General features: G+C 37.4%; 1 protein-coding gene across 2 annotated transcripts in view; it reads right to left on the bottom strand.

Moving 5' to 3' along the window:
* Positions 1-21,137, bottom strand: part of LOC150081121 (ubiquitin carboxyl-terminal hydrolase 24-like) — a 908,750-nt gene that overhangs the window by 79,015 nt on the left and 808,598 nt on the right. For both annotated transcript variants that reach the window (XM_090381072.1, XM_090381073.1), the window contains exon 53: positions 2,733-2,845. In XM_090381072.1, the coding sequence (XP_090237198.1) occupies positions 2,733-2,845 (113 nt within the window). The remainder of the gene's footprint in view (positions 1-2,732; positions 2,846-21,137) is intronic.

The raw sequence follows: 21,137 nt of genomic DNA, 5'->3' as shown, positions 1-21,137 counted from the left end.
TAAATGAAAAGATGAATATAGCCAGGAATTACATTAGGGGACTACTCCTGACCATGTATCAGGCACTGCATTTCCAAACTTGTCTATAATATTAGAAAAATTCCTGGCTATATATCATCTTTTCATTTACTGTATTCAGATTTTGAATATTTGCCATCCCTTGATTCGACCTCTTGATAAAACTGCCCTCCCATATCTGAATACAGTGTTATTTATTTATTTATTTATTTGTTATTTTTTATTTATTTGTATAAAATTATTTTTGTATATTTTTTGCTTCCTCAGTCCCATTTCATTTTTGTACTAGGTTTTTCAAATTCTTTCACTTTTTCACCACTACTTCACTTCCAGTTTCTACTATCCCTTAAACTTCTCTATTTTCCATTTCCATTTTCACAGACACTTTATTTATGTTACAAACTACACATTATTTATATCCTTTTTCTTTCTTTACTCCTGCGCTGTGCGTTTTGGAGCACTAGATATATGATAATTTCCTTTTATTTTCCTTTTTCTGTTTATTTTGCTTCTTAACAGTTTGATATTACTACTATATATATATGTTATTCTTTTGTTTTTGAGTTTTATTTGTTATTTTCCATTCCAATTTGTTTCTGGATCATACAGGGACAACTAAAAATTCAACATTTACTTGACGTTAAATTAAACTTTTCCTATAGGAAAAATTTACTTTTAGACAGAATATTTAATCCACTGACACTGGTGGATAGTAGTTAAAGACAATCCTTTGGGAATTCACTCAGCAGAATTGATCTTGTTAAGCATAACCTTAACTGCTGTATTACTATGCTATTACTTGGAGGTATAACAGCTTTGCAATGATGTTACAACACTTGCAGGATGAAATTAATATTCTCACTAGCTAAAATGAAATCTCTTGATTACGACAAAAAGTGAAAAAATGAAGTAGAGCAAGGTGAATTAGGCAACTAAAGTTTCTCATTTGATTTCATTCTGTATATATAATTTTATAGCATCTTTTATATTTTTTAAAATGCAATGAGAGTTTATAAATAAACACATTTACCCATTATAACACTATATTACTTTGGCTGAGCAAATAGTGCAACCTGCTGATGTTTCTCATTCTTTGCTGTCTGTTAAATGAAAGAGCTTGGGCTTGATTCATAATATATTCAATACATTTGTAGTTAACTGTTTTCAAACAAAGTCCAGATAGCTCCAGAATCAGTCATAAGAGTTTCTTTGAATTTTCAATGAATAACGGATTTACCATTTTTGTGATGTTATTCGATTAAAAATTGATATTAGTAACTTCATGCTGACTCATGAACAAATTTAGTCATTTATAAAGGAGTGTAAACCCAAACTCTATCACCACAGGGCCAGAAATGACCGAGATGGTAGAGACAAGAAAATCATTAGAATTAGCAGGAGCATATGAGGCAAGAAAGCAAGCTTATGCAGCATCAGCCAAAAAAAAGAAAAAAAAAAAAACCCTCCATTCGTTCCAAATACCTGTCCAGCTCAGCCTTAAATTTATTTAGGCTATCAACTTCCACAACAAAAGATGGAAGTCTGTTCCACCAATCAACTACCCGCTGGCTAAATACAAATTTCTGTACATCTATTCTACAACTGCCTTTCCTCAATTTGAAACTGTGACCCTCTCAGCTTCTTAATCTGGGCAAGAGGAAGAATCCTATTAGCATTCAGCTTGCTCAACATTCAAAGCATTATACACTTCAATCAGATCACCTCGCAGGTGCCTACTCTCCAGGCGCTGCAATTTGCAGAACTTAAGCCTTTCTTGGTAAGAGCCCCCTTTGTTCCCCTCACCAATCTTGTTGCCCTTCTTTGTACTCGTTCTAGCAACTCTACATCATTCCTAAAATGAGGACTCCGGACCTGCACACAGTACTCTAGGTGTGGCCTGACCATTGCTTTGTATAATGGGATAATCACCTCCCTGTCCCTGATAGAAAAATTCCTATATCTCGTTGACAAGACTCCATGATCTGCCTTGGCAACCCATCTGCACTGCTCAGTAAACTTCATATTTGACTGCACAATTACCCTAGGTCTTTTTCACTTTCCACTTCCCTGAGTGTAGTACCACACAGTTGGTACGTTTCTCTTGGGTTATTGCTACCCATATGCAGTACTTTGCATTTGTCAATGTTAAACTTCAGTTGCCACTTATCTCCAGCCCAACTTATCTAGATCTAATTGGAGTAGAATACTGTCTTTACTGTCATTAAGAACCCTGCCAACCTTTGTATCATCTGCAAACTTGGACATTAAACCTGATATACCTTCATCAATATCATTGATAAATATACAAAACAACAATGGGCTCAACACTGAACAATGGGGAACTCCACTAATAACATTTGTCCACGAAGAGCAGTGTCCATTGATTACCACTCTCTGTCGTCTCCCACTCAACCATCCCGTTATCCATTGTAGTAACTTACCCTTAAATCCATACCTCTCCAATTTGTACAGCAGTCTTCCATGTGCAACAGTATCAAAAGCTTTCCTGAAATCTAAGTATATGATATCAAAATTGTTTTTGGCATTCAATTCCTTTGAGGTACAGCAGTGTTATTTTCTCAACCTATTTTCATACATGTGTTGGAATAGTGCCCCACTTCTTTGCTAAAAGGTAGTATATTAAGATACCTAATATATGATACTCTTTCAATAGCTCTGATTATATAGTAAGCAGGTCGGGGGGCAAAACTTACCTCTCGAATGTACCTTACAGACCCAGGCCCATAGAGGGCAGCACAAACATCATCAGGCATTGCAAGATAATCATTTGAATGACTCTTCAGAAGTGAACATTCTGACTCTGAATCTGCAAATAAAAAAAAAATTAAAAAAAATAAAAAAAAGTAACCTATATGAATCTAAAACTTGTGAGATATATAAAAAAGAAGCAATCAGTAAGTGTGGAATTGCTTTTTAAAACATCTCACATTTTACATTCGACAAATTGCATTTAATGAAAAGCTGGAACCTGTAAAAGAACTGTGTTTCGGGATTCAATTTAGTAAAATTTCAGCTTATGAATTTAAATTAGCAGTATTACTTTCTCCAATGGGATGATTGGAAAAATATCTATTGTGTACTAATTACTGGTGTGGAATTAGTGCCTGTAACATTTTTATACTTTCTTAATCTGGCAGTGGTGGCGGGACTCCTCCCAGGTGGCCTTGAAAATAATTTTTCTTTGTTAACCATTATCAGTGACTAAAATATGAACTTTTTTTCTACTTTCCTAAATATAGTCAAACTTTTACTGCAATAGTTTCTGAAGTGAGTTTCTTATAGTTTTTGTATAAGGTGTGAGAGAACCTGTCTGGCCTCCCACCTGTTTGATTGATTGAAATTGGTTGAAAATAATAGATTGTTTGTACAAATGAAATATGGGCATGTTCTTTCATTACTACATTGTAACAAAGGAACATGCCCATATTTATCGGTTTCCAATAGATATTAAAAACTATTAATGTGACAAGTGACTGTAACATTTAAGAAATTTAATGATTTTGTTTTAGAGTTCTGTTTCAAGTGTGGAATTCAGTCTAGGGTGGATGTTATTGAATGAAGGTAATATATCCTGAATAGCAATAGTGATAAATAGAACACTGCCCAAGCATAATATCTAACTTTGGGTAAAAAAGGGGGTCAAATATACAAGTTAAATCCTGAAAAGGTAAATTTCGGATAAGAGACCACTAAGGTTTAAGCCCATCATCAGCCGTTTTCAATCCACTGCAGGATGAAAGCCTCTCCAGCAACTTTCCAGTTTCTTCTGTTTTGTGCAATGGCTATCCATTTACTAACCACGAACTCATGAATTTCATCTGTCCATCTCCGTTGTTGTCTTCCATGTTTTCTTTCAGCTCCTCTTGAGTACTACCATTCTGTTATTTTCTTAGTCCATTTGTCATCATGTCTTTGAGCTATGTGTCCTGCCCAAGTTCATTTCAGTTCTTTAGTTTTGATAAGAATGTCGTTTACTTAAATTTGTTGCCTAATCAGTGTGTTTCTCTTCTTATTGAACAGTCTGATTGCTAATATAATTTGTTCCATTCTTCGCTGTGTATTTTTCAGCATCTCTGCCATTCTTTTGTTTTATTCTACTCTTGACTTCCAGCCATTTATCATTATTACAGCTAATGACAGATAAGTATATGAATCCACCTTTTCAATTACTGCTCTTTTAATGATTATATCCTTTTCTGTGTGCATCATTACTTTCGTTTTAGCCATATTAATGTTTATTCTGAAATCCTTACTAACTTTGCATAACTGATTAAGATTTTCCTCTAATTCTTTGGGATCATGACTTATAATCACAATGTCATCTGAAACGTAAATGGTTTAGGTACTCTCCATTCATACTGACTATTTTCTGCGACCAGTCTAATCTTCTGAAAGCTTCCTCAAGGGCAGCAGTAAACAGCTTCGGAGATATTGTGTCTCCTTGTCGAACTCCTTTCTTGATTTTAAATTTCCTACTGTCTTTGTCTAGTCTAATAAAGGAGGTAGCATTCTTATATATTTTCTTCAAAATCATAATGTATGTGGTATCATGCCTTGTCTTTCCAGTGCCTGAAACATTGCCTTATGCTAAATGAAGTCAAATGCCTTTTCGTAATCCACAACTGCTAAGCATAATGGTGTTTTTTATTTATTTGCTTTCACAAAGAGGTAACTAACATAAAGGGAAGGGTGACTACGGTGGTCTGAGGCAGTTTTTAAAGTCTATACAGCGGGACTAACTGATGATGTTACCAACAGTAAATTCTAAATGTGAAGCATTCAAAAAATTAATCTTGAAAGCTACTAGGCTTTTCATAAAAACTGATGAGACATGTGGCAGAAAAGAAAAATGCATGGGATACATATAAATTAACAGGTGACACAGAAGACTATGAAAGATATAACTGGCCTGTAATCAAGTCACAAGGCAGGAAAAGGCACATTATGAGAAATCTTTGGCAAAGAATGCAAAAAAAAAATGTAAACTCTAGAATGAAAGGGATGAATCAGATTGGTTCACTTGATATCGATGGTTCTACTGTTGATGATCCTGCTCAGGTAGCCAACAAACTGAATGAGTATTTTGCATCTACATTTACACATGAGGAGTTATTCAGCTGGGGGGAAATACCAGAAGTGTATTAAACTCTGGCAGGGTAAGAGAAATTGTTGAAGATAAACATAAGAAAGGCACCTGGGGTGGATGGGATCTATCCAGTTATATTAAAGGAGACAGCAAAGGAAGCAACCAAACCCTTAACCATAATTATGAGAGCTTCCTTGGACTCAGGAAAACTACCCATGGACTAGAGATGTGCAAATGTGACCCCAATTCATAAAGGAGGATCAAAGGGTGACAAGTCCTTTTGTCAGGTCTGACACAATTACAGACCTGTTGGTTTAACTTCTGTTCTAGGGAAATTAATGGAGCACTGCAGGTTCATCTAGACAAGACTTCAGTTATAGTTCACACACAGCATGGGTTTATCAAGGGGAAGTCTTGTCTGACCAATTTGATTGTATACTATGATGTGATCAGAAAGGAACTGGATGCAAAGAATAATTTTGATATCATATACTTGGATCTTAGGAAGGCTTTTGATTCTGCTGCACATGGAAGACTGCTGCACAAACTGGAGCAGGGTGGCACTGGAGGTAAATTGCTGCTATGGTAAAGGAACAGTTGAGTGGGAGAAGACAGAGATTGGTAATCAATGGTCACTGCTCTTTGTTCAGATTAATGTTATTAGTGGATTTCCCCAGGGCTCAGTGTTGGATCCATTGTTGTTTTCTCTATTAATTAATGATAATGATGATGATGGACTATCAGGTTTAATGTCTAAATTTGCAGAAGCCACGTAGCCCAGTGGTCAGGAGCGAGAGTGCATAGCACGCGTTCCTTGAGTGGACCGGGGTTCAAGTCCGTGACTACTAAATACGATAAATATTTGTATTGACGATTTATTGTAAACTCTACTGACTTGGTTGTCGTGCCGGAGTATAAACAGAAAATTTATTTATTTAATGGCACTATGCTAATGCAACAGGATCTAGAAAAGTTGAGCAGATGGGCCGAGAGGTGGCAACTGAAGTTTAACTTTGACAAATGTAAAGTACTGCATATGGGTAGCAGTAACCCCAGAGTAATGTATCAACTGTGTGGTAATACAATGAGGGTGGTAGAGAATGAAAAAGACCTCGGGGTAATTGTGCATTCGGATATGAAGTTTTCTGAGCAATGCAAATGGTCTCCAAGAGTTATTTTTTTATTTATTTATTTTTTTTTGGTTTTTAGGAGCATTAGCAACTAAGGCCATATTGCTCCGGGATATGCGGTGGTCATTCCCTGACCTTTCCGCATCCTCCATATTTGGTGGTGACGGGCTCGAACCCCGGTCTAATCAAGAAGCGTGTGCTACGCACTGCTGCTCCTTCCCACCTGGCTACGGAGGCGCCATCTCTCCAAGAGTAGCTCATGGTATGTTATTAATGATATACAGGAATATTTCTAGTAGGGAAAAGGATGTGATTATCCCCTTGTATAAGGCAATGGTCAGGAACACACCTTGAGTGCTGTATACAGGTATTGGAGCCACATTTTTCGAAGGATGTAGAGCTGCTGGAATGAGTATAGAGAAGGGCAAGAAGATTAGTGAATGGAAGAAAGGGTTGCTCTTACGAAGAAAGGCTTAAGTTTTGCAAATTACAGTGTCTGGAGACTAGGCAACTGCAAGGTGATCTGATTGAAGTGTATAAGGCGTTGAATGGTTTAAGCTTGCGCAATGCTAATGGGATTCTTCCTCTCACCTAGATTAATTGCTTGAGGGGACAAAATTCAAATTGAGGAAAGACAGTTGTAGAATGTGTGGAAATTTGCCTTTAGCCAGTGGGTGGTTGATTGTTGGAACAAACTTCCATCTGTTGCTGTAGAAGTTGACAGCTTAAATAAATTCAAGGCAGAAGTAGATAAACATTTGGAGCAAATGGATGGGTTAAATGGGAAGGTTTTTTTTTTTTTGGCTGATGCTGAAGAAGCTTGCATTCTTGCATTAAATGCCTTTACTAATGCTAATATTATGTGAAGATGATCCATAGTTGAGAATCCTGTCTTAAAGGCAGCTTGCTCTTTCGGTTGATTCTCAACAAGTATTCTTTCTACTCTGTTAGTAATGACTCTTTTGAACAACTTATAGACGTGAGACAACAAGCTAATTGGTCTATAATTTCCAATTTCTGATTTATATCCTTTCTTATGTAGCAAAATTATGACTGCATTATTTAACTCTATAGGCATCATGCCTTTCCTAATGTATTTTGTGAAGAGTCTTGCCAGTTTCTCTTCCTCCCAATTTTAACAACTCTACCGTAACTTCATCTTCACCTGGGTCTTTCTGTTTCTTCATTTTCTTCAATGCATGTTCTACTTCATCAGGAAGGATAGTGGGTATGTCATATGCGTTACTAATTTGTGACCCATATTCCCCACTGTTGGTATCATTTCCTCACTCATATAATTCTCTGCTCTGCTATTTATAAGTACACCATCGCTATTCTTTAGTTTCAGTATCATTTGTCTTTCTGTATTATTGCTCATGGCTGCTGATTTAAGTCCTTTGTTTTCCCTTAATACTTGTTCTACTTTTCTTTTGTTAAATCTTATGTCCTCTCTTGGTCTCTTTCTAAAGGCTTTGCATAACTCAGTATACTCAATTTCGTCCTTGTCAGTGTTTATCTTGCTCTTCATCTGTTGTCTTCAGTTCGTCATGACAAGTGTTTCTTGACTAATTTTTTCTTCTTTGGATTTATTTTTACAGAAAGTTGTATTCCTCATCGATATTTTTGGTCCTGGAAGGTCTGCAGAAGCTCAAACTTGTTCTTAAGTTCCAGAACATACTGCCTTTTCTCCTCTTAACTCAAAGACCTTCATATTATATACTCGAGTCAGTTTTTTCCTTTCTTTTCTTACATCTATATCAAGTGTGCATCTTACGATTCTGTGATCACTTCCAACATTTAACTTGTTCAGGATGGTAACATCATTCACAATATATCTTCTGTTATTATTATTATTATTATTAGCCATATGGTGCAAGGAAGCCTGAGGCTTATGCTGCACTAGCCAAAAAAATTCAAGAGTTACCCTGAGAGAGAGAGAGATAGAGAGAGAGTCAAAAGTAAAGGAGTCATCAAGAAAGAGAAGAATGATGATATCCAGCTCAGGACCCTGGGTGTGCCAAGCCCATACTCACCAGATGTTAGCCCCTGGGGTTGTTAAGTGAGGATGAAATTGATTTCATTAGTTGTTAATCCATTTGGGCTCTTTCAATGAAAAAAAGTGTTCATTATTGACATTCTTGAGATTCGGTAAATTCCACAATTCTTTCACCTCTTTCATTTCTTTCACCAATTACAAAATTTCCTATAGTTTCCATTTCTGAACTGTTTGGTTTCTTTCCAACCTTAGCAGTTGAAGTCTCCCATAATAATGGTGTAGTGAGTTTTCTGTTCATCTAGAAGTCTCTCAATTTCGGTATACATTTCTTCAACCACTTCATCATCATGGCTCGACGTAGGTGCATAAATCATTCTAACTTTTAGTTAGAACGATTTATGCACTCTTAGAAATCCTGAGATGCAGTCTTGACACCCTTGGTGGCATACTTTTGAATTCCAAAATGTTGTTTTTTATATCTTGATGGACAAGAAAGCCAACTCCACCTTTGCTCTTTTCACTGTTTCCATTGGTGTACAGCAGATTTCCACTTGATAAACTTATAAATGATTCATTTCTTATTTTTGTTTCAGCTAAACCGATGATATTCCAATTCACATTTTCTAATTCCTTTTCCAGCTTTAATATCTTATCTTCACAGATTAGTGAGCTTACGTTGTAACAGGCCATGTTCAGTTTCCATGCATGGCAGCATGGTCGTACTCAGAGATTCTTAGCACCCTCTGCTTCCACTCTGATCCTCTCACTGCAGTAAGAGGGGGGGGAGGACAAAAGCTGCTGGGGACTGAGGTCCATTTGTTTCGTCGTGTTGTCATGTGCTGAGGGTTTGGCCTTTTCCTCTTTACACTGACCAGGTGTCTTGAAGAGAAACACTCTACATGTTCGTTGCCACAAAACTGACGTAACAGAGCTTACCATCGAGAAGGTGGGCATGACTGGATTTTAGGGAAGCAGGACAACCGGACTTCTCATAAATCTTCTAAAGTAGAAAGATATTGGATTCATCAGTGTTTTAGACTGAGTGTCTGATAACACACAGAATGCCTGTTCCCCTTTAAGCCCATAGCTAACCCAAAAATTAATTTGTTCATATACTTTATCACAAAACGTAATAAAATTGGCATCAATTATGAGTTTAATCAAATAAATAATTTCTTTAATGGGAATTTTGGTATGATTGATAGGTATAGTGTTATTATTTAATATGTCCCACACTACATCTAAAGTATACTGAACGTTTACGTTTGTGTACAGGGATTTAACATCCAGGGAAAAAAGCTTATCATTGTTATGTAATTTACAATCCTTCAAGCTTTTGAATAGAGAAACATAGTTCTTTGTGCCAAATTTAATAGACTGTATAAAGGGTGTGATGATATTGTTTAGGTGGATAGCTAGAGATGCAAAAGCAGAATTTCTGTAAGAGACGATCAGACAAATGAGAAATCCTGTTTTGTGACCGAAAAGAGTGGGAATGTTAAAAGTTCTGGCTTTCAGTTCTTTTAATTGGGCCATAGTAATGAAATCGTTTCTTTGATAAGTAGTTAATGTTCTCTTGTATTGATTAATTAAATTGGTAAAAAAACATAGGGTTAACCTCCAGATAAATGGATGTGTCTGATATGATCGAATTTAGCTTGCTATTATAATCTAATTTATTGAGTATTACTACTGTATACCCTTGTCGGCTTTTTGTTTTTGAATTACAATATCCTTGTTTTCTCGAAGGTCATGAAAGTAAGGCCTTACTTTCATACCTACTTAATTTGGGTATATGTGGTCTTTTAATGTTATTGATCACTTGGTTTACTAATGTTATTGATCACTTGGTTTACTTGCTGTACAATTGAATGTTTTTTGTGTATAGCAAGTAAACCAGACTCCCTTTGGACTCAATACACTTCTCACTTTGAAGCTGCAATGTGTTGATTCCAGCTGCAAAGAAAGTTTACTCTGCGGCTTCTAGGAATGTATCCACAGCAGCAATATTGTCACTGTCAGTAGGAAAATGGCCTTATACAAAGGGAAAATCACCTCCTTATCCCTGCTAGCTGTTCCTGTATATTAAAGTTCCTGTATATTATTGACAACCCCATGAGCTGATCTGGCACCTGTCTACACTGCTCTGAAAACTTCATATCTGACTGCACAATTATGCCCAGGTCTTTTTCATTGTCCACTACCATGAGTGTAGTACTGCACAGTTGGTACATTACTCTGAGGTTACTGCTAACCTATGAAGTACTTTGCATTTGTCAATGCTAATCTTAAGTTGCCACCTCTCCACCCATCTTTTCTAGATTCTGTTGAAGCTGTGTACCGACTTTACTGTCATTAACAACCCTGCCAACCTTTGTATAATCTGCAAACTTGGACAGTAAGCCTGATATACTTAATTAATATCATTGATAAATATAGAAAAAACAACAACGGTCCCGACATCAAACCATGGGGGACTCTACTAATAACATTAGTCCACAAAGAGCAGTGTCCATTGATTACCACTCTGCCATCCCTTTATCCATAGCAGCAACTTGCCTTTTAAATGCCATACTACTCTAATCTGTACAGCATTCTTTCACGTGCAACAGTATCAAAGCTTTCCTGAAATCCAAGTATATGATATCAAATTTATTTTTTGCATCCAATTCCTTTGTAATTACATCGTAGTATCCAATCAAATTGGTCAGGCAAGATTTTCCCTTAACAAACCTGTGCTGTGTCTGAACTACAACCAGTCTTGTCTAGATGATCCTGCATTGCTTCTTTAACCAGTGACTCTTTATTTCACTTGGAACAGAAGTTAAATTAATAGGTCTGTAATTACTCGTGTCACCCACTGATCCCCCTTTGTGAATTGGGGATAATACATTTGCACATCACCAATCCATGGGGACCTCCCAAAATCCAACATACTCTCCTAATTATCTCTAAGGGTTTGCTTATTTCCTTTCTGCCTCCCTTAATATAATAATGGATAGATCCCATTCACCTTAATAATGGATAGATCCCATTCACCCCAGGTGGCTTTCTTATGTTTAACTTCAACGATTTCTGCTCCACCTTCAGTTATTACAAAATCATTATCTTCCTGTTAGAGTTTTTTTTTTTAATGAAACCACAAACACAAGAGGTATTAGTACCGCACATGGGTTGAAGGGTGAGGAGGTGAAAGAATATACTTGTTGACATTAGACTCTAACTTCTGTAGATTGGAATTTTCGGGAAATACATATGAAGGAAGGTTGTTCCAGAAAACAGAAGCTGAATAAATAAATGAGGAAGAAGAAATGTTGGTTCTGTGAGTTTGAAGTTGGACAGTAAAAGGATGTTGACTGGTTGAGGCATGTGTTTGGACTGCTTTGGAAGAGAGAGCGGGAATTATAAAAGATAATTCAGAAGAACAGTGCCCATGGAAATATCTACAGAAAAGGCATGCAGCAGAAACAGAACATCTATGAGACAAAGTGGAGAGACTCGTTAGAGATGAGTCATTAATTAACCTATCTGATCTCTTTTGAATGGAATCTAAAAGTCTGAGAGAGATTTTATAAGGGTATCACCCAGGATGTTGGAACAATATTCCATGTAGGGTGAATTAGCGATTTGTACCGAATGAACAGCTGTTTAGAAGAAAAGTAATGCCGAGAATGAAAGAGAAAACCCAGTTTTTTAGATGCAGAGGAAGTATATTTACAACGTGCTCATGCCAAGAGAGAAATATGATTTTGCCTAGAAATCAGAATGTCACTGAAGATAAGCATAGGAGCAGAATTCTTTTTGTAAGATATAAGACAAGACAGAGTTTTAGAAGGATTGAAATCAACTAAATTATCCTTATATAAGAATACTGTCATGTCTGAAAAAAGAGCAGGAACTAAAATATTTTTTTTAGGAGGGATACAAAAATATACAAATTATATAAACAATCAGGAGCTTTTGGAATGATGGGTCCCTTTATTAGCTAACTTTAATATACAAATACGTTACAATGGAATATCAAATAATGCCGGGCGTGGTCATGTATTAGACAAGTGAAGCACTTTAACCAACTTCATGCTTAACTTCCATTTAACGTTCGATCTTGTGCATGTGCTTCACCTCTCTAATACATTACTACGCCCAGTATTATTTAATATTCCATTGTAAAGTATTTGTGTATTAATGTTAGCTGATGAAGGGACCCATCGTCCTGAAAGCTCCTGTTTGCTTATATAACTTGTATATTTTTATATCCTAACTATTAAATATTTTAGTTCCTGCTCTTTTGGATATGGCAATATTGTTATATAATTATGGAAACCGAAGAAAAAGGCCTTTTTTAAGTTATCTTTACCACACTGAAGAATTACCTGGAGATCGGTATTTAAGAAATTGGCAGTGGATATTCGGGATGTTGAAGCTCCTTGTGCAGAGCGCAAGTTTTCTCAAACTGGAAAGCAGAATGCAATGTGCTATCATCAGCAAAACAATGGATAGGATTACCAGTCAATGGAAAAATGTCATTAATATACACCTGCCACTGGAAAAGAGTGGGAGAAAGAACTGAACTTTGGGGAACACCAGCATTAGTGGAGAAGTCAGAAAACAGAGACCCATCTACCATCACCAGTAGTGAGCGGTCAAAAAGAAAACACTTGTTGGTATTTGACTTAACGACACAAGGGCTACTGAAGCTAAATTGTGTCTGTTCATTGTTTATTTACAGGCAACATATAGCTATAGATTTTAAATTACATGCTCCTGTACAGGTCAAAACATTTTAGGTACATCAAAATTTCTTCAATATTTGCTTCATTTCCTATGAAGTGATATAAATCACGAGTCATATTCAATGGAGAGAGAGAGATTGAAAAGTGTTAAAGCAGATGGTTGAATGTAAGGAATAATCAAACAGAAAATGACGGACCGTAAGTTGGGTCTGACAGGATTAACACTGAGGTGGATTTTCTCACAGTAGTAGGAAGGGATGTGTATGATGAGTGTGTCCAATTCTGAGTCTTGCAAATACCACTTCTTCTCTTCTGTTTCGTCAGAAGCTAGAGAGCCACAGCTTTGGTTCATGTTTTATCTGGTAAAGTTTATTGTTGGTGGTACTTTTCCAGATCTGTGACCAGTTGTAGAGAAAAACGGATACCCAATTATAAAAAACAGTTGGAAAACCATAGGATGGTAGCTTATTTATAAGACTTTTCAAAAGCCATCGAAACGTTAGGCACAACTGCTTGAGTTTCACCAAACTTTTCCATTCAATTTGTCCATAGATGTGTAATATAAGCCAGAATATCACCAGTTGATCAAACTAATGGAATCCATACTGGCGATCATCGATGAGGTGGAAAAGATAGTTCAGGAGTTATCAGTTAACTGATTTCTCCATTACTTTAGAAAGAGCAGAAGTAAGTGCAATGGGATGATAATTGGATAGGAAGGATTTGTCACCTTTTTTAGGTTGGTTGATCTGGTTGGTTTTAATGGAAGTTTATTTGCACAAGGGCAACTAAGGCCAAATTGTGCCTATCACAGTAATTCTGCAAATGACTTTTTTTCCCAGTCATATGTCAGAGAAGTTCATATAAATGAATTTGTTTTAAAAAATTAAATAAGTCAGATAAATCTGCATCATTACTGAGAACAACTCAAAACAATTCATCTCTAATGAATTGTTTTGAGTTAAAGCAGATTTAAAATTTTAGTCGAGCAGTATGATTGTGGGGACATTCGAGGAGAATGTGTTTCACTGTAAGTAGGGCGGGACAATGACGGCAGTGAGATTTATCACCTGTCAACAAGTGGAGGTGGGTGAGGTGGGAATGCCCAATTCGTGTCCTTGCAAGAACAACCTCTTCGTCTATTTAATCGTGAACTAGATTTCCAGTATTGCAACTGTTTCTTTATTTGGAAAAGTTTATTATGTGTCTGTTGCTGCCATACTGATGCCCATTGGTCAATACATAAAAGTTTTATGATGAGTTTGCAATCCATATAAAGAATTGAAGCAAGTGAAGACTTGGGGTTGACTGGATTTTTTGCTGCTTGATCTGCTTTCTCATTTCCCTGGATTCCAGCATGCCCAGGAATCCAGCAGAACCTTACCTCTGTGTTATATTCTGCGAGATTAATTAACTGTGCTATGATTTCTTTCAGAATAGGATGAGAGTTTGGACATTTGTGTTGTAAAGAAGTTACTGAACTCAAGGAATCGGTATAGATTATGATCACTTCATTAGACCTGTTGTTGACGTGTTCGATAGCCATTTTTATTGCATGGAGTTCAGCGGTATAAATACTGCAATACTAGGGAAACGTTTTTCAGAGACTGCACAAGTTGGAAGAACTACTGAAGCACCTACACCTATATCAGATTTGGATCCATCAGTATATATTTGCAGACAGTGTGTGTTTGCTCATGCATCGGCTGAAAGCTGCTATATATTTTGATTTTCCAGTGCCTGTTTTCCATACTTTCGAAAAAAGTCATCACATAAAGGTTTAAAAGGGGACCATGGAGGCTCCATTTCTTCGGTGTCTGGATGGATATTGTCAAGTGGGACACTCCAATTCTGAGCAACATCCTTCAATCTAATTCCAGCAGGTTTATTTTCATTTGGTTTATTTCTGTAGAAATTTAGGAATGATGGGTTAAAGAGTAAGGCCAGATAGGATGTGAGGGCATACTTCGAATTTTGGCAGCGTATGTAAGCAGCATCTGTTTCTGTTAAGGATAATGGAGGTTCATGTGCATCAATATATAGACTATGGACTAGAGCTATTCTAAGTGCATTGCACTGAATGATATTGAGGGAATGTAATGCTGATTTTCTAGCTGAGTCACATACGGGTGCACCATAGTCTAGTCTGGATCGGATTATGGTTTAATATAGGTGAAGAAGGGAGTATCGGTCAGCTCTCCATGATATCGCAGAAAGCACTCTAAGGATATTCATTTTCTTCAAACAAATACTTTGTACATGCTGTATGCGTTTCAGGAAGTTTAATTTCTTATCCAATATTAAACCTAGGAATCTAATATTGTCATTGACTGGAATAGCATGATTTCCCAGGTGCAATTCAGGATCAGGGTGCAGTTTTCATTTCTTGCAGAAGTGTATAGCAAACGTTTTTTGTGGAGATAGTCGGTAACCATTTTGTAACATCCATGATTGTGTTCTGTTTATTGACAGTTGGAATTTCCTTTCAATGGAGAACATATTTTGCGAGTGACTGGATATAGTGAGGTCATTGGCATAAAGATAAGTTTCTACTGAATTCGGGATAATTGTTGTTAGAGTGTGTATTCTAACTGTGAAGAGTGTGGCATTGAGGACTGACCTTTGTGGGACTCCTTCCTCCTGTATGCAAATTTTGGAGAGTGCACTTTGATAACAAATCTGAAAGGTTCGATATTCGAGAAAGCTCTCAATTAATGATGGTAAATGTCCCCTTAGTCCTAGGGCATGTAGGTCACAAACAATGCCATGCCACGTGGTTTCAAAGGCTTTCTCTATATCTAAGCTCACCATGACCAAATGTTTGTTCTTTATGAATGCATTTCGCACATTTGCCTCAGCCTTTATCATAAGATCTAGGGTAGATCTGTTTTTACGAAATCCAAACTGATCGTTGTTCACAGTAGTTTGAGTTTCTAGATACCAAGTCAGACGACTGTGTACCATTTTTTTCCAGAGTCTTACCCAGGCAGCTAGTAAGTGAGATTGGTATATAATTATGTGGGTCTGATTGGTCTTTTTCTGGTTTTGGAATGGGTAGAACAACAGAATGTCGTTAGGAAATGGGAAAGTAAATTGCAAAAAATATTTGGTTGAAAAGTTTTAGGAGAGCATAACGAGTATTCTCATTTAGATTCTTTAACATTAAGTAGTATATGCCGTCTGGACCAGGTGCACTATTGGCTGACTTTTTTAAAGATTCTTCTAATTCATAAATGGTAAGTGTTTCATTATAAGAGAGGGCTGACTTTGTTCCGAAAATTATTTTATATTTTTCAGCCATTGTTTTGGCTTTTAGGAAGGTTGGTTCATATACGGTTGAGGCAGAATGGTGGGCAAAAGATTCCACGAGGATGTTTACAATATCTTCTGGAAGGGTTATCTCCTGTCCTTTATAGACGATGATTGGGGAAGGAATTGATGCAAACTTACCAGTAAGGCATCTTATTTTCCACCAGATTAGTCCTGCACTTGTGTCTTTAGTGACAGATGAGGCAAAACGAATCCAAGATTCTTTTTTAGCTTTTTGCCAGATGTAATGGGCATGAGCTTTAAGTTACTTGTAGATAATGAGATTGGTAGTGGTTGGATTCTTTCGAAACTGATTACATGCCTTGTTCTTTTCTCTTTTAGCAGTGTTACATGATGAATTCCACCAGTAGTTTTGTGTCTGGATACTTTATTTGAAGTTTGAGGAATGGTAATAGCAGCAGCTGCCAACATTTCTTCTCTGATGTGTTTAACGGCATTATCTATGGAGTGATACTGGATAATATCATCATCTAGTGTAATACTGGATGCATATTTATTCCAGTCAGCTTTTGAGAATTTCCTTTAGTTCAACCACTTAATGGTAAGTTTCTCCTTGTGCAGAGCTTACAGATTATAGGAAAATAATCACTATTTAATGGGTTCTCCCCTCCAATCGAAGTCTGGAAATAATAAGGGTGAGCACATCGACAGGTCTATAGCAGAGGTTGAGCCTGTTGGAAAATGGACATAGGTGTGGGAGCCTGTGTTAAGCAGTGTGATATTATGCTTTACAAGAAAAGCCTCTATCGTGCGTGCCCGGTTGTCTGTCTGCAAAGATCCCCATAACTGGTAATGCGCATTAAAATCAACCAATATGCAGAAAGGAGAGGGTAGTTGTTGGAAAAGATCATCTAGTTCAGTTATAGAGCAGTTCTGATTTGGTGAGATATATATAGATACAAAATGGCTCCGTAGCCGAGTGGTCAGGAGCGGGAGTGCAGTAGCACACGCTCTTTGAGTAGACCGGGGTCCAAGCCCCTGACTGCTGAATACGGTTGATCTGCCAACTCGCACTGGACCAGCATGGCAGATTATGGTCCATTTTCCCTCAGCATGAATTGTTGAGGAGGCTTCCATCCTGTAGTGGGTTGATAATGGCTGCACTTTACCTTTATATCGATACAAGAGTAAGTGTTGTGCCAATAGCAAGGCGTACCGCAACTACTTCTAAAGTGGTTTGTACAGGAATACGTCTGGATGGAATTTTACTGTCAATCAGTATAGCTACACCACAATGCGAACCATGGGTAGTGATCCTGTCTTGTCCGAACAAAGTATAGTTTTAACTGAAAGTGTCATTTGTGCAGAAAGATTCATTTCTTGTAGACAGATACCTGCTGGATGATGCTGATTTATCAAATTGTGAATGCCATCTATGTTGATACGGAGGCCTCTACAATTCCATTGAATCAATTGATCCATTATTTAGCTTTTGAAGTAGAAAGTATTTCTGCCAATCTGTTTATAGCATTCCAATTTTATTTTATCTTTTCTCGAGAAAGTGGGTAGTGCAGTATCCATGTCTTCCTCAGCACATATTTCTAAGATGGTTTCATCATTTTTAGTGTTGTCATTGGTTTCCATATCTGAGGTTAGAGTCTTTTGCAGTTTACGATTTCTCAGACTCCACTTAAAAACAATTGGAGAAATAGCATCAGGACCTGGAGCTTTCTTAGCATCAAGACTGTTCAAAATCCTTTTGACAGAAGATCACAAGAGACATTGAATGGAGTATACTGAGAATGGTGGGAGGTGGTTTATCAAGATCATCAGTACACGAGTTGGAAGAAAAAACATTTGCTACCAGGTAAGCTTTATCATTGGCTGAAATGGCAAAAGAATCATCTGGTTTTAACAGAGATAGGAACAGAAATGGACAACAGTTGCAGCCAATAGTTTTGGCAAGAGACCAGAATGCTAGACCACCATTTGGACAAGAAACAAGTTTTTAATTCTTAGCCTGTTCGAAATCTAGCCTGGACTGATTAATAACTGCTTTGCAATTATTGACGAACTGGAAAGTGGAATGCAATATGCTATCATCTGGAAAACTATGGATAGGATTTCCAGACAATGGAAGAAGGTTATTAACATACAAGAGGAAAAGAGTGGGGGAAAGAACTGACCCTTGGGGGACACCAGCATTAGTGGAGAAGTTAGAAGACAGAGAGCCATCTACCATCACCCTTAGTGCGCAATCAGAGAGAAAACTGGATAACCAATTATAAAAAAACAGTTGGCAAACCATAAGATGGAAGCTTGTTTAGAAGACCTTTAGCCAAACACAATCGAAAGCCTTTGAGATGTCAAGAGCAGCTGCTTGTGTTTCACTGAACTTTTCCATTCAATTTGTCCATAAATGGGTAACATAAGTCAAAATATCACCAGTGGATCGACACTGATCGAATCTATACTGGCAATAGTTAATCAGATGGAAGGTTTCTACGTTGTTTAAGAGTTAGCGGTTAATTGATTTCTCCATTACTTTAAAAAGAGTAGAAATAATTGCAATGGGACGATAATTGGATGGGAGAGTTTTGTCACCCTTTTTAGGAACTGGCTGGATATGGGCAAATTTCCAAACAGAAAGAAAAACACCTTTGGAATAAGAAAGTTAAAAAAAGCGGCAAAGAACAGGAATAAGTTCAGGAGCACAGGTTTTGAGAAACAAGTGGAGGAATACCATCAGGACCTGGAGCTTTCTTAGCATCAAGATTCGTCAAAAGTCAAAATCCTTCTGACATTCTTTTGATGGAAAACCACAGAAGGCATTGAATGGAGCGTGTTGGGAATGTTGGGAGTTCTTTTACCAAGATCATTAATACATGAGTTGGAGGGAAAGTGGGATGCTAGCAGGTCAGCTTTATCCTTGGCCGAAGTGACAACAGAACCATCTGGTTTTGACAGAGGTGGCAGCAGAGATGGGCAAAAGATGCAGCTAATAGCTTTGGCAAGAGACCAGAATGCTTGACTACCATTAGGGCAAGAAGCAAGTTTTCTACTCTTAGCCTGTTCAAAATCTAGTTTGGACTGCTTTACAATTGTTATGAGCTTTGATGTAGGCAGAAAATGAAACTGAAGAATTGGAAACAAGCCAATTACGATATGCAACATTCTTCTCTTGAACAGTACACTTACAGTGGTTGAGTGTGAAAAGGACCTGGGGTAATTGTGCAGGCAGATATGAAGTTTTCTAAGCAGTGCAGATGGTCTGCAAGAGTAGCCCATGGTGTCTTGTCAATGATATACAGGAATTTTTCTAGCAGGGATAAGGAGGTGATTATCCCCTTGTATAAGGCAATTGACACTTCGAGTACTGTATACAGGTCTGGAGGCCTCATTTTAAGAAGGATGTAGAGCTGCTGGAATGAGTATAGAGAAGGGCAAGAAGATTAGTGAATGGAAGAAAGGGTTGCTCTTACGAAGAAAGGCTTAAGTTTTGCAAATTACAGTGTCTGGAGACTAGGCACCTGGGAGGTAATCTGATTGAGGTGTATAAAGTCTTGAATGGTTTAAGCATTCTCAGTTCTGACGGGATTCTTCCTCTTGCTCAGAATAATCGCTTGAGAGGGCATAAATTCAAATTGAGGAAAGACAGGTGTAGGATAGATGTGCAGAAGTTTGCCTTTAGCCAGCAGGGGGGGTTGATTGCTGAAACAAATTTCCATCTGTCATTGTAGAAGTTGATAGCTTAAACAGATTCAAGGCAGAACTAGACAAACATTTGGAGCAGGTGGATGAGTGAAATGAGAAGGGTGTGTGTGTGTGTTTTTATGGCTGATGCTATATAAGCTTGCTTTCTTGTATCATGTGTCCTTTCTAATGCTAATTTTCAACTGCTCATGCTATTTTATTAACAGTTATTGTTTGTCCTTTAATCATACATTAAAATAGGATAAATAGGTTTTTAATTCTGTCAAAGTACTCGCAAGAGATCAGAATGCTTGACTACCATTACGGTAAGAAGCAAGTTGAGATGTCAAGCATATGGGTAGCAGTAATCCCAACTTATCAACTGGGTGGTACTACACTCAGGGTAGTGGAGAATGAAAAGGACCTGGAGGAAATTGTGCAGTCAGATATGAAGTTTTCTGAGCAGTGCAAAAAGGCTACAAAAGTAGCTCTTATCAATGATATACAGGAATTTTACTAGCAGGATAAGCGGGTGTTGTCCCCTTGTATAAGTCAATGGTCAGGCCCACCTTGAGTACTGTATACAGATCTGGAAGCCTTATTTTAGGAAAGATGTAGAGTTGCTGGAACGAGTACAGAGAAGGGGAAGGATATTGCTGAGCGGAACAAATGGTTGGTGTTACCAATAAAGGCTTAAGTTCTGCAAATTGCAGCTTCTGGAGACTAGGCACCTGTGAGGTGGTCTGATTGAGGTGTATAAGGCCTTGAATGGTTTGAGGAAGTACAATGGTGATGGGATTCTTCCTCTTGCTCAGATTACACACCTTCGAGGGCATAAATTCAAATTAAGGAAGACAATTGTAGAATAGATGTGTGGAAATTCGCCTATAGCAAGAGGGTGGTTGATAGTTGGAACAAACTTCCAATTGTTGTAGTGTTGGTCGGCAACTAAAATATGTTCAAGGCAGAACTAGACAAACATTTGGAGTGAATGGATGGGTGAAATGGGAAGGGTGTTTTTTTGGCTGATGCTATATAAGTTGCTTTCTTGCATCATATGCCCTATTAATGCTAATGCTGAAGAGAAGGAAATTCACTTAAAATTTCAGAAAGAAAAAGATCTAGAAACAACAGCAATGTAAATTTAATGACCACAAGGGGCTAGTCATAGTCAAAGACATCATTTGACA

The sequence above is a fragment of the Mastigoproctus giganteus genome, chromosome 9 (assembly GCF_048544385.1).
Source record: "Mastigoproctus giganteus isolate SK-2022 chromosome 9, ASM4854438v1, whole genome shotgun sequence".
Classification (NCBI taxonomy): Eukaryota; Metazoa; Arthropoda; class Arachnida; order Uropygi; family Thelyphonidae; genus Mastigoproctus; species Mastigoproctus giganteus.
Note: the sequence above shows the minus strand (reverse complement) of the source record. Positions and strands in the feature narration are given on the sequence as shown.